The 15882-nt window shown below is 39.6% G+C and overlaps 3 protein-coding genes across 7 annotated transcripts in view; all 3 read right to left on the bottom strand.

Moving 5' to 3' along the window:
• LOC103513115 overlaps positions 1-263 on the bottom strand; it is a 738-nt gene extending 475 nt beyond the window's left edge. For 3 of the 5 annotated variants that reach the window (XM_026826499.1, XM_026826504.1, XM_026826508.1), the window contains exon 1: positions 1-263. In XM_026826499.1, coding sequence (XP_026682300.1) covers positions 1-248 — 248 coding nt within the window. In that variant the 5' untranslated portion in view covers positions 249-263. The other 2 variants (XM_026826512.1, XM_026826516.1) reach the window with 2 other exon arrangements.
• LOC103513363 (oxysterol-binding protein-related protein 9-like) lies at positions 254-5727 on the bottom strand. Its single transcript, XM_026826365.1, has 6 exons — positions 5640-5727; positions 4743-4877; positions 3487-3675; positions 1387-1508; positions 422-545; positions 254-333 (listed from the first exon to the last, which is right to left on the bottom strand). The coding sequence occupies exons 1-6, from the start codon at positions 5725-5727 to the stop codon at positions 254-256; spliced, it is 738 nt and encodes a 245-aa protein (XP_026682166.1).
• A 906-nt stretch (positions 5728-6633) lies between these two features.
• Positions 6634-14117, bottom strand: LOC103513354 (oxysterol-binding protein-related protein 9-like). The gene is made up of 9 exons (XM_008478181.2): positions 14066-14117; positions 12110-12139; positions 11641-11797; positions 10684-10802; positions 9839-9973; positions 9267-9377; positions 7676-7734; positions 7149-7232; positions 6634-6759 (listed from the first exon to the last, which is right to left on the bottom strand). Exons 3-9 carry the CDS (start codon positions 11790-11792, stop codon positions 6634-6636), a joined length of 786 nt encoding a protein of 261 aa, XP_008476403.1. The 5' UTR covers positions 11793-11797; positions 12110-12139; positions 14066-14117.
• Between the last annotated feature and the right edge of the window lie 1765 nt (positions 14118-15882).

The following is a 15882-nucleotide window of genomic DNA, read 5'->3' as shown; positions in this document are numbered from 1 at the left end:
GTTGTTGTTGTTATTGTGAAGGTTATGACCTTCATTATTGTTAACGTTGTGATGATTGTGAAGGTTCTGAGCTTGATTATTGTGAACGTTTTCGTTATCTTGATTATTGTGAAGGTTCTCTTGGTTACTGTGAACATCTTCGTCACCTTGATTATGGTGAAGGTTGTGAGCTTGATTGTGAAGGTTCTCTTGATTATTGTGAAGGTTGTGAGGTGGATTATCTTCATTATAGTGAACGTTTTGACCATCGTTATTAACAGATTGTGAAGGTTCTGAGCTTGATTATTGTGAACGTTTTCGTTATCTTGATTATTGTGAAGGTTCTCTTGGTTACTGTGAACATCTTCATCACCTTGATTATGGTGAAGGTTGTGAGCTTGATTGTGAAGGTTCTCTTGATTATTGTGAACATCTTCATTACCTTGGTTATTGTGAAGGTTGTGAGGTGGATTATCTTCATTATAGTGAACGTTTTGACCTTCATTATTAACGTTGTGACCTTCATTATCTTGATTATTGTTTTGAGCTTGGTTGTGAGCTTCATTCTGATGATTTTGACCGTGAACGTCGTTGTCGTTTAATGAAATTTGGTCCTTCGGGCCGGATTATTAAGATAAACTTTGGTCCTTCGGGCCGCATTATTATGATAAATTTTGGTCCTTCGGGTCGGAATATTATGATAAACTTTAGTCCTTCGGGCCGGATTATTAAGATAAACTTTGGTCCTTCGGGCCGCATTATTATGATAAATTTTGGTCCTTCGGGACGGATTATAAAGATAAATTTTGGTCCTTCGGGCCGGATTAAAGATGAACTTTGGTCCTTCGGGACGGATTAAAGATGAACTTTGGTCCTTCGGGACGGATTATAAAGATAAATTTTGGTCCTTCGGGCCGGATTATTATGATAAACTCAGGGCGAACTTTATCCTAAACGGATAAGGTTTGTTCTCGGAACGGCTGGCTTTCTCCTACCCTGTCCTATCTTGGATTTCGGGATGATAAGAACCCTGTTGTTACAGTTCCCTCTATTAACCTTTTGAGAAAAAAAGTAGAATCTTTCTTACCTGTCTCGGTGGTGTAGTGTCAAGGCGCTCGCCTGGTAAACAGGAGGGCGTGGGTTCAATCCCAGCCGAGGTATGGAATTTTATCCTCAATATAATTTGAGAATTTGACCACAATAATAGTAGTAGCCTACTGCTGGAGTGAAGGGACTTTACAGTTAAACAGGAGGGCGTGGGTTCAATCCCAGCCGAGGTATGGAATTTTATCCTCAATATAATTTGAGAATTTGACCACAATAATAGTAGTAGTAGCCTACTGCTGGAGTAAAGGGACTTTTCAGTCCTATGCGAGCAGTATAAATAAGCACTATTATTATTATTACCTCTGCCGTGATCCGATGTTTCTTTCCACCGTAGAATGGTTTCGTGTGAAACTCAACGTTAGCGTGGTAACCGGACTGCACACACTTGACAGTGGTGCTCCCTCCCAGCTCGATCCAAGGCACTGCAAATCCAAATAGAACAGAATGTGTTGTTTACAAATGTCTGGAATTTTGACCATTAGGCCATTGGGAACCATGACATCACTTAGTTGCTCCTTTGACACCACCCAGGGGGGACTAAAGGCTTAAGGAATTCCAAATAGAACAGAATATGTTGTTTACAAATGTCTGGAATTTTGACCATTAGGCCATTGGGAATCATGACATCATTTAGTTGCTCCTTTGACACCACCCAGGGGGGGACTGAAGGCTTAAGGAATAGAATATAGGATAGAGGGAAGATAAAATCCGCCCCGGGCGGAAATCGAACCCGCGGCCTAGCGCTTACAAGGCAGACGCACTACCAACTAAGCTAACTAGGCTGGCTACCCCCGAAATCGAGAGAAAGAAGACAGGAGAAAAGCTTGACGACTGAAAGAGAGAAAGAAAGAATGAAAGGAAAGAAATAAATATATGTAAAGAGAGAAAGAAAGAATGAAAGGAAAGAAATAATGTAAAGAGAAAAAGAAAGAATGAAAGGAAAGAAATAAATATATGTAAAGGGAGAAAGAAAGGATGAAAGGAAAGAAATAAATGTATGTAAAGAGAGAAAGAAAGAATGAAAGGAAAGAAATAAATATATGTAAAGAGAGAAAGAAAGAATGAAAGGAAAGAAATGAATATATGTAAAGAGAGAATGAAAGGAAAGAAATAAATATATGTAAAAGGATAAAGAAAGAATGACAGGAAAGAAAGAAATATATGTAAAGAGAGAAAGAAAGAATGGAAGGAAATAAATGAATACATGTAAGGAGAGAAAGAAATAATGAAAGGAAAGAAATAAATATATGTGAAGAGAGAAAGAAAGAATGAAAGGAAATAAATAAATATATGTAAAGAGAGAAAGAAAGGAAAAAATATAAGAGGGAAGGAATAAAGAGAAGAAAGAAAGTAAAAATAAAGAATTTTTCTTATATGATATAACATCTGTTTTTAGGTTTTATTAAATAAATAGAACTCATTAGGTATTGGTTGTTTTGTATTTTATAATTTTTATATAACTCTACATCGTACAAAGAGATTAAAGTAGATAGAGCACTATTTGCAAATTTGAAGTAGAATCCGATTTGCATACATTTTACCCCAGATTTACCTAATCAAATGCATACATTTTTTCTTCAGAAATACATAGGTAGGGTAATCTACAATTTCGTTGATAATATACTCTATTGACTATTCTCATAGAGAGTTTTTGCAACCAAAATGAGCGTCCCGTTAACCGAACTCTTTAACGTTATTTAATGAAAACTTGTTTCTGCGCATGTGAAGCCCTTTCTTTTGATGAAATTGGATCTTGAAAAAGTTCGTCCAATTCAGACTTATGTGGCGTAGACCCACAGGTGGGCCAATAAATAGTACGTTTTTTAGATGGGCGAATAAATGGTACAGTTACCCTAGTTTAAAATTTAATGAGCAAAATTTAAATAGAGAGATAATATTTTTTTTTCGATTCCCGTAAAAATCCGACAAACCCTTTAAGAGTTACGATAAAACAAATGGGAAAACTTAGAGCTCACTTCGTTCATTCAATTATAATACATTTCGGTCCTTCGGGCCGGATTATTCTTTTTTTTAAAAACAAGTTTATTTATTTTTGTTTATTTTTGATCGATAAAAAACTCAGAACATACATTTTTTTTATAAATGGTATACCCATCCGTATAAGCAGAGCTTGTGCCACGGATGGGGAAAACTTGTGCCACGGATGGGGAAAAACAATAATAAACTTTGGTCCTTCGGATCGGATTATTATTATAAACATTGGCCCTCCGGGCCGGATTATGACAAATTTTGGTTCTTCTGGCCGGAGTATCATTAATATTATGGTCCTTCGGGCCAGATAATGATAAAATTTTGGTCCTTCGGGCCAGATAATAATAAAATTTTGGTCCTTTGGGCCAAATTTGTAATTTTGGTCCTCCGGGCCGGATATTGACTCACCTGTCAGTATAGAGCGTCCATAGCCGTTGGGGAACGTACACACATACTCTTCTCCAAACTGGAGGAGCTTCAGCGTGCCGAAGCCCACATTGTGAACCCCGATACTCAGACCGAGGAACTTGGACTTGGTCCAGACGTGCGCGCACAGGGACACGCGCCTGTTGACGTGTTCGGCGTAGAATGCGGAGACTGGGGGGTGAAGAAACGGAAAAATTAAGAATTAGTTATATGTCTTACTAGCTGAATTATATCTCAGGAATCAAAAATTGATATCTCAGGATCGATTTAGATTTTCGCAAAATCCTTTCTTATTGCACACTAGACCATAAAAGGAATATTCCTACCAAATTTCAGCTTTCTAGGTGTTGTGGTTCTCGAGATAGAGCGATCAGTGTGTGAATATGAAATGTGAATGAGTGAGTGGATCTTGTTTTTATAATATAAGATAAGGAATCATTTGCCTCTTTTTTCCTTTTAGGTGCTTTAAACAAGGAAATATGAGAAAATATCCTAAAATATCGAGGACTTGATAGGGAAAGTTACTTTGATTCTCAGTGTCAACAAACGAATTCCTCTCGAATTTCGATTGCAAATCTTTGATGCCTAAGACAATCTGAGTTGTTTGAAAAAAAAAAGTTTGAAATAGACCAACCAGATTGCTAAATAATTGAAGTTTTTCTCAAGTTTTACGAGGGCCAACCTTTGTGGCCGAGTTCGATTTCCGGCGGGGTCGAAGTTTTTTCGGCACTGTGCTTGGAGTTCGGGGTGCACTCAGCCTCGTGAGGATTGATTGATAGCCTTTCCCGTGAGATATAAACTGTACACTGTCGTATTGTGACTTACCAGTATGGTAGTTAATTCAAGACTGCAACACACTGGCACAATATTTGACTTTGACATTGGTTTTTCCGAACACGGAAAGTAAGTCAGTACTTCAATCAATCAATCCATAATCGTTCCATCATGGGACGGGTCGATGTACGAAGCTTCTCCGCCAATTTCGATCATTGTATCTCTGCTCCCTCTCGATGTCGTTCCAATTCCCTTGTTTTCTTTGAATATCAGTACTTGTCGTTAAAAAATAAATCGTGTCGTGTGTAGTGGGAACACTCTCATTTAAATTACATAAGACTGACTGTTTCCAGTATCTCCTCAGGCCAGCTACTTTCAATATTAAACTCATAAGTCAACACCACACAGGCCGTGATCCCACATACACCTTTAACCACGGTGGTGAAAGGATTACTTATACTTACTAGGCGGATGATGAGACACTTGTTCCGCGATAAAGGTGAGTTGATTCCTATGACACCACGGTACTGGTCCATCAGCCACTACCTCATCATCTGAAGACGTATCTGGTAAATCCCAATGACAGCGGAATATTTCACCTGAGGGGAAACAGAATTTCCTATTAGGGAGTGTCAGGAATCGACCATGAGGTCAAAAACGTACAAAGGTCCCTTTCCTACAAAAAAGAGAATTGAACTATAACTATGCCAAGAAAATCTGACTAAGCATCTTAACTGCAAACACTAATCTCTATTGATCTCGAGATCCCAATTCAAGTCAATACAGCGGAATATTTCACCTGAGGGGAAACAGAATTTCCTATTAGGGAGTGTCAGGAATTGACCATGAGGTCAAAAACGTACAAAGGTCGCTTTCCTACAAAAAAGAGAATTGAACTATAACTATGCCAAGAAAATCTGACTAAGCATCTTAACTGCAAACACTAATCTTTATTGAGCTCGAGATCTCAATTCAAGTCAACTTTTGTAACCAGCATATGGTCCTGTACTTATGTATTTATTTAGGATATCTATTTTCTACTCACTGTCTGGCTGGGTGACTTTACGCAGGGAGGATACCAGCCTGCAATATCCTTTGCTAAAGACTAAATCTGACTAAACACTGAGCTTAACTGGCATCTCAATAAACTCGTAATTTTTTTTGTAGCAAAAATCAAATGTCAGCCCAAAGCAATCACCCCACTACCCGAGGGCTGATTGAGAGGCTGGCGAAAAACGACGACCCCGCCTGAGCACGGGAAAAGACGAGGAAGAAGAAGAATTTTCTATTCACCTAGAATGGGGCAATGTACGGTATTTTCTACTGACTTAGAATGAGGTTGTACGGTGTTTTCTACTCACCTAGAACGGGATTATACGGTTTTTTGGCCACGGCGGATTTCCGGCCAGCATGGAAAGAGGCTAGATACCATTTGACTATTTGTACCATTCGTTCTCGCTCCGTCTGTAACTCATAAAATCCGCCCCGGGCGGGAATCGAACCCGCGGCCTAGCGCTTACAAGGCAGACGCACTACCAACTAAGCTAAGTAGGCTGGCAGTTTAACCATTAATAGTGGTTTCTTCATTTCACATTCTATCTTGGAGGGCTAATGGATTCAACATTACTTTTGACGACTTAGGCTGCGGTTACACTGAACGCGATTTCACGCGACGCGATTTGGGGCGAATTCGCGCGACTTTTTCAAACACATTAAGGTCTTCTCGTAATGGGGGGGTTTTACTCTTTATTCGGCGACAAACTACCCACCTCCTCAGTTTAATTTCACCTAGCCTGGGAAAAACCAGCACTCGCCGGGATGGTCACCCATCCAGAAGTCTACGAGCAACTAGGGAAACTTTCGGAAAATGAATGAATGAATGAATATTTACAGTATATTTTTGAGGAAACCGAACATCATCTTGGATTTCCTATGGTTTCGTCGAATCGTATCAGCTTAACTTCGTTCCAATTTTCGATCATTGTATCTCTGCTCCCTCTCGATGTCGTTCCAATTCCCTTGTTTTCTTTGAATATCAGTACTTGTCGTTCAAAAATAAATCGTGTCATGTGTAGTGGGAACACTCCCATTTAAATTACACATAAAAATAAAGCATATCTCTGCTCCCTCTCGATGTCGTTCCAATAAAAATAAAGCATATCTCTGCTCCCTCTCGATGTCGTTCCAATTAAAATAAAGCATATATTATCAATCAATCAATCATCAATCAATTTCCTTGTTTTCTTTGAATATCAGCATTTGTCGTTCAAAAATAAATCGTGTCGTGAGTAGTGGGAACACTCTCATTTAAATGACATTACCTACAGGATATTCGGAAAAAAATCGGATCTTTACTTACTTCAATCCTAGCGTCACTTCTTTCCATATACTTCGTGACTCGTTCTCTTCTTGTTCGTCTATCTTGCGCACGATCTTCTTGGAGATGGGTAACTTGGACACGTCGATGAATGTTTCCGTTCGCTGAAAACCAAAACACACAAGGAGAGGGTTAACATTTACCCCGGTTTACAGAAAACTACATGGAAAAGCGGTCAATCTTTCTTAATGTATCGAAACTTTCTTAAAATGTAGTCTCTTGACTTGGCGGGGCGGAGCGCAACACAGCTCTTCTTAATATCAAAATGAGTTTTCATAGCAAATAGCTTCCTTTAAAAATGAATAGTTCATCACTGTGAGAATGCGCTTAAATACATAAAGTCCCGGGTTCGATTCCCAGAGAAGAGGGAAAGAAACGCACGAATTACTTTCTGATGTTCTCGTGTTGACCCAGTACCTAAATGGGAAGTATTGTGCCTCTTCTGACCCATCCGATGAGACACAGACCACACGAATCTAAGCTAGTTACTTACCCCATCGGCCCATTTGGCTTCCATGGCACCATTCCACTCTCCACTCACAGTCAGGAATGGCTTCTTCTCATTTCGAGCAAACACCTGAAGAAGAAGAACAAATAAACATTGATACATTTTGGTCGGGCGGAATTATTAAGATAAACTTTTGGTCCTCCGGGTCGGATTATTATGATAAAATTTGGTCCTTCGGGTCGGAATATTATGATAAATTTTGGTCCTCCGGGCCGGATTAAAGATGAACTTTGGTCCTTAGGGCTGGATTATTAAGATAAACTTTGGCCCTTCGGGCCGCATTTTTATGATAAATTTTGGTCCTCCGGGCCGGATTAAAGATAAACTTTGGTCCTTCGGGTCGGATTATTCTGATAAACTCAGGGCGAACCTTATCCTAAACGGATAAGGTTTGTTCTCGGAACGGCTGGTTTTCTCCTATCCTGTCCTATCTTCGATTTCGGGATGATAAGAACTCTGTTGTTACAGTTCCCTCTATCAACCTTTTGAGAAAAAAGAAGAATCTTTCTTACCTCTGCCGTGATCCGATGTTTCTTTCCACCGTAGAATGGTTTCGTGGAATCTTTCTTACCTCTGCCGTGATCCGATGTTTCTTTCCACCCTACCATTCCCCCCCCCCCCTGTACCACCCAAAAAAAAGCTAAGTGTCCACTGGTTGCAAATAGGTATTGCAACAAATTGACTTATGCAAGACATTTTCCCATGGCCTGTTTTACAAGCAGGAACAACAAGAAACTGCTCTGTGTTTAGAGTCCCTTACAGAAGTCAACTTCTATAGTTATTCTTTCCCCCCAGTGGATTTATAGCTGTAGATAAGAAGTTTGTGCTCAACAGCTCATTATTGTAAATGTAAATGCAGTTTCTTTGTGTTATTATGTCACAACTTTGGTGCTCACTGCAGCATTGTAGGATTTTTCCCAATATCTCAATAATCCTAAAATCCAATGTTTACCTACCATGCTAGCACCGGTCGCTATGGGCACTTATATGTCATAGCTACTCATTTTCCACACGAGGCTGAGTGGGCCCTACAACAGCCAGTCATGGAATCAATCACTTGCATGATACAAATTCCTTGACCCCACGAGGATTTTTCCCAATATCTCAATAATCCTAAAATCCAATGTTTACCTACCATGCTGGCACCGGTCGCTATGCGCATTTATATGTCATTGTCATAGCTACTCATTTTACTCACGAGGCTGAGTGCAGGCCCCGCAACAGCCAGTCACGGAATCAATCATTTGCATGAATTTATTGACCTCGCCGGGAATCGAACCCGGGTCTCCCGCGTGCAAGGCGAGCGCAGTGACCACAACGCCATGGGAGCTGACTCGATTCGATAAGTATTAGTAATAAATAGAATAGATTAGAATAGAATAGAATATGACTTGTTTATCCTGCTGGAAAAGGACTGAAAAGTCAATTTACCCCCGCAGTCTAACCAAGGTGTTATATTATATTTTGATATATTATGGGGATTTTTTCTTGTCGAATAGAGTCAATTTACCCCCGCAGTCTAACCAAGGTGTTATATTATATTTTGATATATTATGGGGATTTTTTCTTGTCGAATAGTTTTTTTTTTGTGATTTCTTTTATATGGCAGGATTCTCCTGAAGGAGCTCTTCCACCCAACCACGCATCATAACTGAAATAAGATCCTCGTCCCTAGAAGGCCTGTTAAGCTAACAGCTTGTTAAGTTCCATATGACTTGTATTAATTAGGCTTAGTAGGGCTGATAAGCTAACATAACAGGCTGTCAGAAGCTAAAAAGAAGATTGGTGAAACTCACCCTAAAACTTACAACCCATTCCCTTTGTGCACCAACCTCGGTGGTGAAATATTTAACGCGTTGGCCTTCGAATCTAAAGGTTGGTGGTTCAAGTCCAAGTCAAGTCATCGGATTTATCTAGGTGTAATTAATTGGGGAACGATATTATTATTTTATGACAAGTAACTATGCTCAACACAATTAAATATACCTTTCTTTGTTACCCTACCTACTTTATCTTTTTACAATATCAGTCGCGCTTGGGTGATGTTTCAAAGTCATAGAGCAGGAAAAATGAGGACCAACGGAATTTTTCTTTTTCTTCTACGACTTCTAGATCGGTGAACCCCGCCACTCAAACCGAGGAACTTGGACTTGGTCCAGACGTGCGCGCACAGGGACACGCGCTTGTTGACGTGTTCGGCGTAGAATGCGGAGACTGGGGGGTGAAGAAACGGAAAAAATAAGAATTAGTTATATGACTTATAAGGAATCATTTGCCTTTTTTTCCTTTTAGGTGCTTTAAACAAGGAAATATGATAAAATATCCTAAAATATCGAGGATTTGATAGGGAAAGTTACTTTGATTCTCAGTGTCAACAAACGAATTCCTCTCGAATTTCGATTGCAAATCCTTTGATGCCTAAGACAATCTGAGTTGTTTGGAAAAAAAGTTTGAAATCGACCAACCAGATTGGTAAATAATTGAAGTTTTTCTCAAGTTTTACGAGGGCCAACCTTTGTGGCCGAGTTCGATTCCCGGCGGGGTCGAAGTTTTTTCGGCACTGTGCTTGGAGTTCGGGGTGCACTCAGCCTCGTGAGGATTGATTTTGATTGATGGCCTTTCCCGTGAGATATAAACTGTACACCTTTGACCACGGTGGTGAAAGGATTACTTACTAGGCGGATGATGAGACACTTGTTCCGCGATAAAGGTGAGTTGATTCCTATGGCACCACGGTACTGGTCCATCAGCCACTACCTCATCATCTGAAGACGTATCTGGTAAATCCCAATGACAGCGGAATATTTCACCTGAGGGGAAACAGAATTTCCTATTAGGGAGTGTCAGGAATTGACCATGAGGTCAAAAACGTACAAAGGTCACTTTCCTACATAAAAGAGAATTGAACTATAACTATGCCAAGAAAATCTGACTAAGCATCTTAACTGTAAACACTAATCTCTATTGATCTCCAGATCCCAATTCAAGTCAATTTTTGTAACCAGCATATGGTCCTGTACTTTTGTATTTACCTATTTAGGATATCTATTTTCTACTCACTGCCTGGCTGGGCTACTTTAGGCAGGGAGGATACCAGCCTGTAACATACTCCCCACCTTGAAAGAGCCAACTTTCAAGACAACACATTGCTTTGAGTTCGCCCCTTAAGACGGTAGAGCACAAATTGCAACAATAGCAAAGAAAAAACAAACACAAAATGTTAAAAAAAAGGAAATAAACCATCACCAAGTAGTTTAAAAAACTGCAATAAGAACGTATTTACCAGCCTGCAATATCCTTTGCTAAAGACTAAATCTGACTAAACACTGAGCTTAACTGGCATCTCAAACGGTTGAGTGCGAAGGTCATAAACTCGTAATTTTTTTGTAGCAAAAATGAAATGTCAGCCCAAAGCAATCACCCCACTACCCGAGGGCTGATTGAGAGACTGACGAAAAACGCCGATCCCGTCTGAATACGGGAAAAGGAGACGAAGAACAAGGAAGAATTTTCTACTCACCTAGAATGGGATTATACGGTTTTTTGGCCACGGCGGATTTCCTGCCAGCATGGAAGGAGGCTAGATACCATTTGACTATTTGTACCATTCGTTCCCGCTCCGTCTGTAACTCTGTGGCCCTGGGGGGAGTCAATCAAATTGACACATTCAGGTTGTTGACATAATATGTACCTAGCTGCACTAGTTGCATTTAGGAAATCTTAAAAAAATTTCATTGTGAGAAGTTAAAAGGCAAGCTAATTGAAAGTCAGAAGGACCAAGTTATTTTAAAGCTGGCAATCCGGCCCGAAGGACCAAAAAGTGAATGCAATAATCCGGCCCGAATGACCAAATAATAAGTGCAATAATCCGGCCCGAATGACCGAATAATAAATGCAATAATCCGGCCCGAATGACCAACTAATAAATGCAATAATTCGGCCCGAAGGACCAACTAATAAATGCAATAATCCGGCCCGAATGACCAAATAATAAGTGCAATAATTCGGCCCGAATGACTAAATAATAAGTGCAATAATCCGGCCCGAATGACCAAATAATAAATGCAATAATCCGGCCCGAAGGACCAACTAATAAATGCAATAATTCGGCCCGAATGACTAAATAATAAATGCAATAATCCGGCCCGAATGACCAAATTATAAGTGCAATAATTCGGCCCGAAGGACCAAATAATAAGTGCAATTATCCGGCCCGGTGGACCAACTAATAAGTGCAATAATCCGGCCCGAATGACCAAATAATAAATGCAATAATCCGGCCCGAATGACCAACTAATAAGTGCAATAATCCGGCCCGAATGACCAAATAATAAATGCAATAATCCGGCCCGAATGACCAAATAATAAGTGCAATAATCCGGCCCGAATGACCAAATAATAAGTGCAATAATCCGGCCCGAATGACCAAATAATAAGTGCAATAATCCGGCCCGGTGGACCAATTCTTTCTACTTACTTGAGGAAAATATCGGGATGGGCGAAATAATCAGCATACATTTCAAGCAAGGATCTCCTCTCCAGGATAAAGGTGGGTAAAACCACCTTGGTTAAATCCATACCGATCTTCACTTGGGATATTAGATGTGTGACCACAGACTGGGACTCCATGTTGACTGGAAATTAACAAAGATTCCATTAATTAATAAAAGATTGGACAGCCAACCTAGTTACCTGGAAGGGTAACGTGTCTACCTTCTAACACCCGTATTTATGAACAAAAATTCTCGGTCTCAGATCAGTCTCAAACAGATTTTTGGCCAATCAGATGTTTGGAATTGATGCTTGAGCACTTGCTGAGAGCCAGCATTTTGTTCATAAATATGGGTGTAAGCGTCTTCCTCCTCTATTCGGGACGATAAGACCTTAGCAGTTACAGTTTCCTCTATGAAACTCTTTTCAAAAAAAATATCTGATGTTGAACTTACTTTCTGTATCCGATGGGTCCTCGTAAATGGCTGAAATGAGAAAAAGAAAACGTTTCAGATTTAGATAGAAAACGTTTCAGATCCCTGATTCCGGGAGATCGAAATTGAAATCCTTATCTATTTAGGGAGCAAATCTCCCCATAATGCTTAAAATTTTGTTGTCTTAATCCTTAGCTTTTTATTTTCTCCCCATAATACTTATCAGGCCTCTACCTGTCTCCTTATTTAGGGCTTTAATTTCAAGTGGCAGGGCTCTCACTCTTCAATCCAACCCCTTAATCCTTATTCACGCTTCTTCCTTGGTTAAATCCATACCGATCTTCACTTGGGATATTAGATGTGTGACCACAGACTGGGACTCCATGTTGACTGGAAATTAACAAAGTTTCCATTAATTAATAAAAGATTGATTGGACATATCTAAATATGAAAATAACTTTACTCTTCACTAGTTTTGGTTGATAGGTTTATTTTATTGTAACATGACCAATAAATAGGTTTATTTTATTGTAACAACTTACAAGTAAGTTGTAACATGACTTAACTTACAAGTTAGTTAAGTCATGTTACAATAAAATAAACTTATCAACCAAAACCAATGAAGAGTAAAGTTATGTTCATATTTAGATACTAGCTGAATTCCGTCGCTTCGCTCCGGAATCCCCCTAGTTCATCCCGAGGCATGGCCAAACTTGTGGAAAAGGCATGGCCGAACTTGTAGTTATCAAACTAAAAACATAAACAAAACTCAAATATTAGGCGAGCGAGGAAAAGTTTTCTCTCCCGCAGTCTCTGCACTCTGTGTATTTCTTATGGTGATTTTAGCGATCAAAAATTGATCATATCTCAGGATCGGTTTAGATTTTCGCAAAATCCTTTCTTATTGCACACCCAGACCATAAAAGGAATATTCCTACCAAATTTCAACTTTCTAGGTGTTGTGGTTCTAGAGATAGAGCGATCAGTGTGTGAAATGTGAAATGTGAATGAGTGAATGGATCTCGTTCTTATAACTTACTAGTTCATCCCGAGGCATGGCCAACCTTGTGGAAAAGGCATGGCCGAACTTGTAGTCATCAAACTAAAAACATAAACGAAACTCAAATATAAGCGAGCGAGGAAAAGTTTTCTCTCCCGCAGTCGCTGCTCTCTGTGAATTTCTTATGGTGATTTTAGCGAGCAAACATTGATCATATCTCAGGATCGGGTTATTGACACGACGGGCGGTCGACGGTGTTGAATATGTGTGGACACAGCTTTAGATTCTAAGATCTGATTGATTACAAGCTTTTTAAATAAAGTTTGCCAGCCTAGTTAGCTTAGTTGGTAGTGCGTCTGCCTTGTAAGCGCTAGGCCGCGGGTTCGATTCCCGCCCGGGGCGGATTTTATCCAGATGGGATAATGTTCGTTCTCGGAACGGCTGGCTTTCTCCTATCCTGTCTTCCTTCTCTCTTCGATTTCGGGACGATAAGACCATAGCAGTTCCAGTTCCCTCTGTCAAACTCTTAAAAAAAAATGAAAATAATAATAATAATAAAAAAAACTCAAGTAGCCTCCGTGTCCGAGTGGGTATCACACTAGGCTTGCACGCCGAAGGTCCCGGGTTCGATTCCCGGCGGGATCAAAATTTTTTCGGCTCTGTACTTGGAGCGCAGTGTGCACTCAACCTCGTGAGGACAATGGCGTAACTACTTTAATGAAGTAGCGACCAGTGGCGGCATTACCAGTGTAAAAAAGATTTTTGAAATATGGAAATTAATTGCAAAGGAGGCACTTCGAAATGCTGTGATTATTCTGTGATATCCACAAAAGAAGTGAAAAAGCTTTCTGCTTTATTACAAATAATCAATGATTTGATCTCAGCGCACGGCAGTGCGCCAGGCCAAGTTCCAGCAAGCACGCCTGTGTATCTTTACACGAACCGATTCGGCATTTGACTCTCTTCTAAACACTCACCATCAAAATCAATGGAATTATCAGCATGCAGCGGAATCTTCCTCTTGCCTTTATCCCATCAGGATAAAATCCGCCCCGGGCGGGAATCGAACCCGCGGCCTAGCGCTTACAAGGCAGACGCACTGCCAACTAAGCTAAGTAGGCTGGCTATTTATTTTCTTTTTCTCTCAGAAAATGCTTTGGCCGCCGCCTTCCTCACACAAAGGATATTTATTCCTCGCTATTCAGTGGGGGAACTCGGCAGCGGTCTTGGGAACGCTACTTGGTTCTTCCAACGTAGAAGTTTTTCATGTAATATAGTTTTATATCTATATACTTTGTAGTAATTTTACAAGAAAAAAATAGTGAAAAGTTCATGGTTGAGGAATTTGAGAGAGTGGTACGAGTGTTCAAGCATTGAGCTGTTCAGAATCCACTGTACTACCGAACAGAAATATCACAAGTTAAATCATACTCCAGTTATGTAATATGTCACCGTGAACAAGGATCGTTCATAAAAATCAAGTATTGATACTGATATTGTAGATATATCAACTTTATCAAAAGAAAAGTTCGTTTTTTTTTTTTTTGGTATGTGTGACGGTTCTTTAGACCGGCCATTTACCTCAAGAGATCCTTTGATACACTGCACTGTACCGAAAATCACCAAAACGACTTTGATATTCTTTGATGTACATACCTTCTCTAGTCTCATCAAAGATGTAGATAGTCTGTCCAAAAACTTCAGAAAGTTCACAGATACACCGATTAGAAACCCTACAAAAACTCTCGTACAAACATGTACTCAAGATAGTTATACCTATTTATTTTCACACAAAACAGCTTGTCACATACTTTTCATGGCTTAACACAAACAAAAAGTAACACGGTCACAAAAATAATGTTGGCACACGCAAAAATCGCTGATACGAACACCAAGGTAAGGAAAATATCGATTAAAAACTCATAAAATAGCTGATATGAACACCTATGAAAAAATCGATTAAAAACTCATAAAAAAATATTGAAGCCCAGAAAAAATATTGAACGATAACACAAAACGTACGCACGAACTATAGCGATGAGAAACCTAACAGATGGTCCTGCCAACGTGACGGTTGAACCAGAACTAAATACTGAAACTGAACATAACTACAGTCAGAGTAATAAAGACTAGCAGAAAGAGTACAGAACTAAACAGTAAATACAGTCTACTACGGTTAGATTAGGAAGACCTCAAAGAATATGAACTAACAGTAAGACTAGGAGAAAGAGTAAACTACAAAACAAGAAATCATTGATACAGAAAAATCAAGAAGACAATCTAGCCAGCTGAGAATTGAAGTCCGAGACTCTGAGAACTGTAGGTTGAAAAATGCAGTCATCTCTGAGAAGAATCAGAGGAATGAGGAAAAAGAGAATGTTGTTTAAGAAGGACGATGTTGTACGGTAAAATAGAGAAGTACGGACTTATTCAACCTAGAGTGTCAGTTAAAGAACGGTGTATTACGGTACATGATATACGGATCAGTGGACCACAGAATCTTATATTATAAAAACAAGATCCATTCACTCATTCACATTTCACACACTGATCGCTCTATCTCGAGAACCCCAACACCTAGAAAGCTGAAATTTGGTAGGAATATTCCTTTTGTGGTCTAGGTGTGCAATAAGGATTTTGCAAAAATCTAAACCGATCCTGAGATATGATCAATTTTTGATCGCTAAAATCTCCATAAAAAATACACAGAGTGCAGAGACTGCGGGAGAGAAAACTTTTCCTCGCTCGCCTAATATTTGAGTTTCGTTTATGTTTTTAGTTTGATAACTACAAG

This window comes from Diaphorina citri, unplaced genomic scaffold (genome assembly GCF_000475195.1).
Source record: "Diaphorina citri unplaced genomic scaffold, Diaci psyllid genome assembly version 1.1 scaffold40, whole genome shotgun sequence".
Lineage (NCBI taxonomy): Eukaryota > Metazoa > Arthropoda > Insecta > Hemiptera > Psyllidae > Diaphorina > Diaphorina citri.
Note: the sequence above shows the minus strand (reverse complement) of the source record. Positions and strands in the feature narration are given on the sequence as shown.

Bases quoted from the DNA above. Each gene is read 5' to 3' on its own strand.
- LOC103513363 (XM_026826365.1), bottom strand. From the start codon at position 5,727: ATGGTACAAATAGTCAAATGGTATCTAGCCTCTTTCCATGCTGGCCGG. The intron at 3,676-4,742 runs GTAAGTATAAGT...TTCACCCCCCAG, and splicing joins AGTGTCTCATCATCCGCCTA to TCTCCGCATTCTACGCCGAA. The intron at 1,509-3,486 runs GTGAGTCAATAT...TTGGATTTGCAG, and splicing joins TGGACGCTCTATACTGACAG to TGCCTTGGATCGAGCTGGGA.
- LOC103513354 (XM_008478181.2), bottom strand. From the start codon at position 11,792: ATGGAGTCCCAGTCTGTGGTCACACATCTAATATCCCAAGTGAAGATC. The intron at 9,378-9,838 runs GTAAGTAATCCT...TTCACCCCCCAG, and splicing joins AGTGTCTCATCATCCGCCTA to TCTCCGCATTCTACGCCGAA. The intron at 7,735-9,266 runs GTAGAAGAAAAA...ATCACGGCAGAG, and splicing joins GGTTCACCGATCTAGAAGTC to GTAAGAAAGATTCCACGAAA.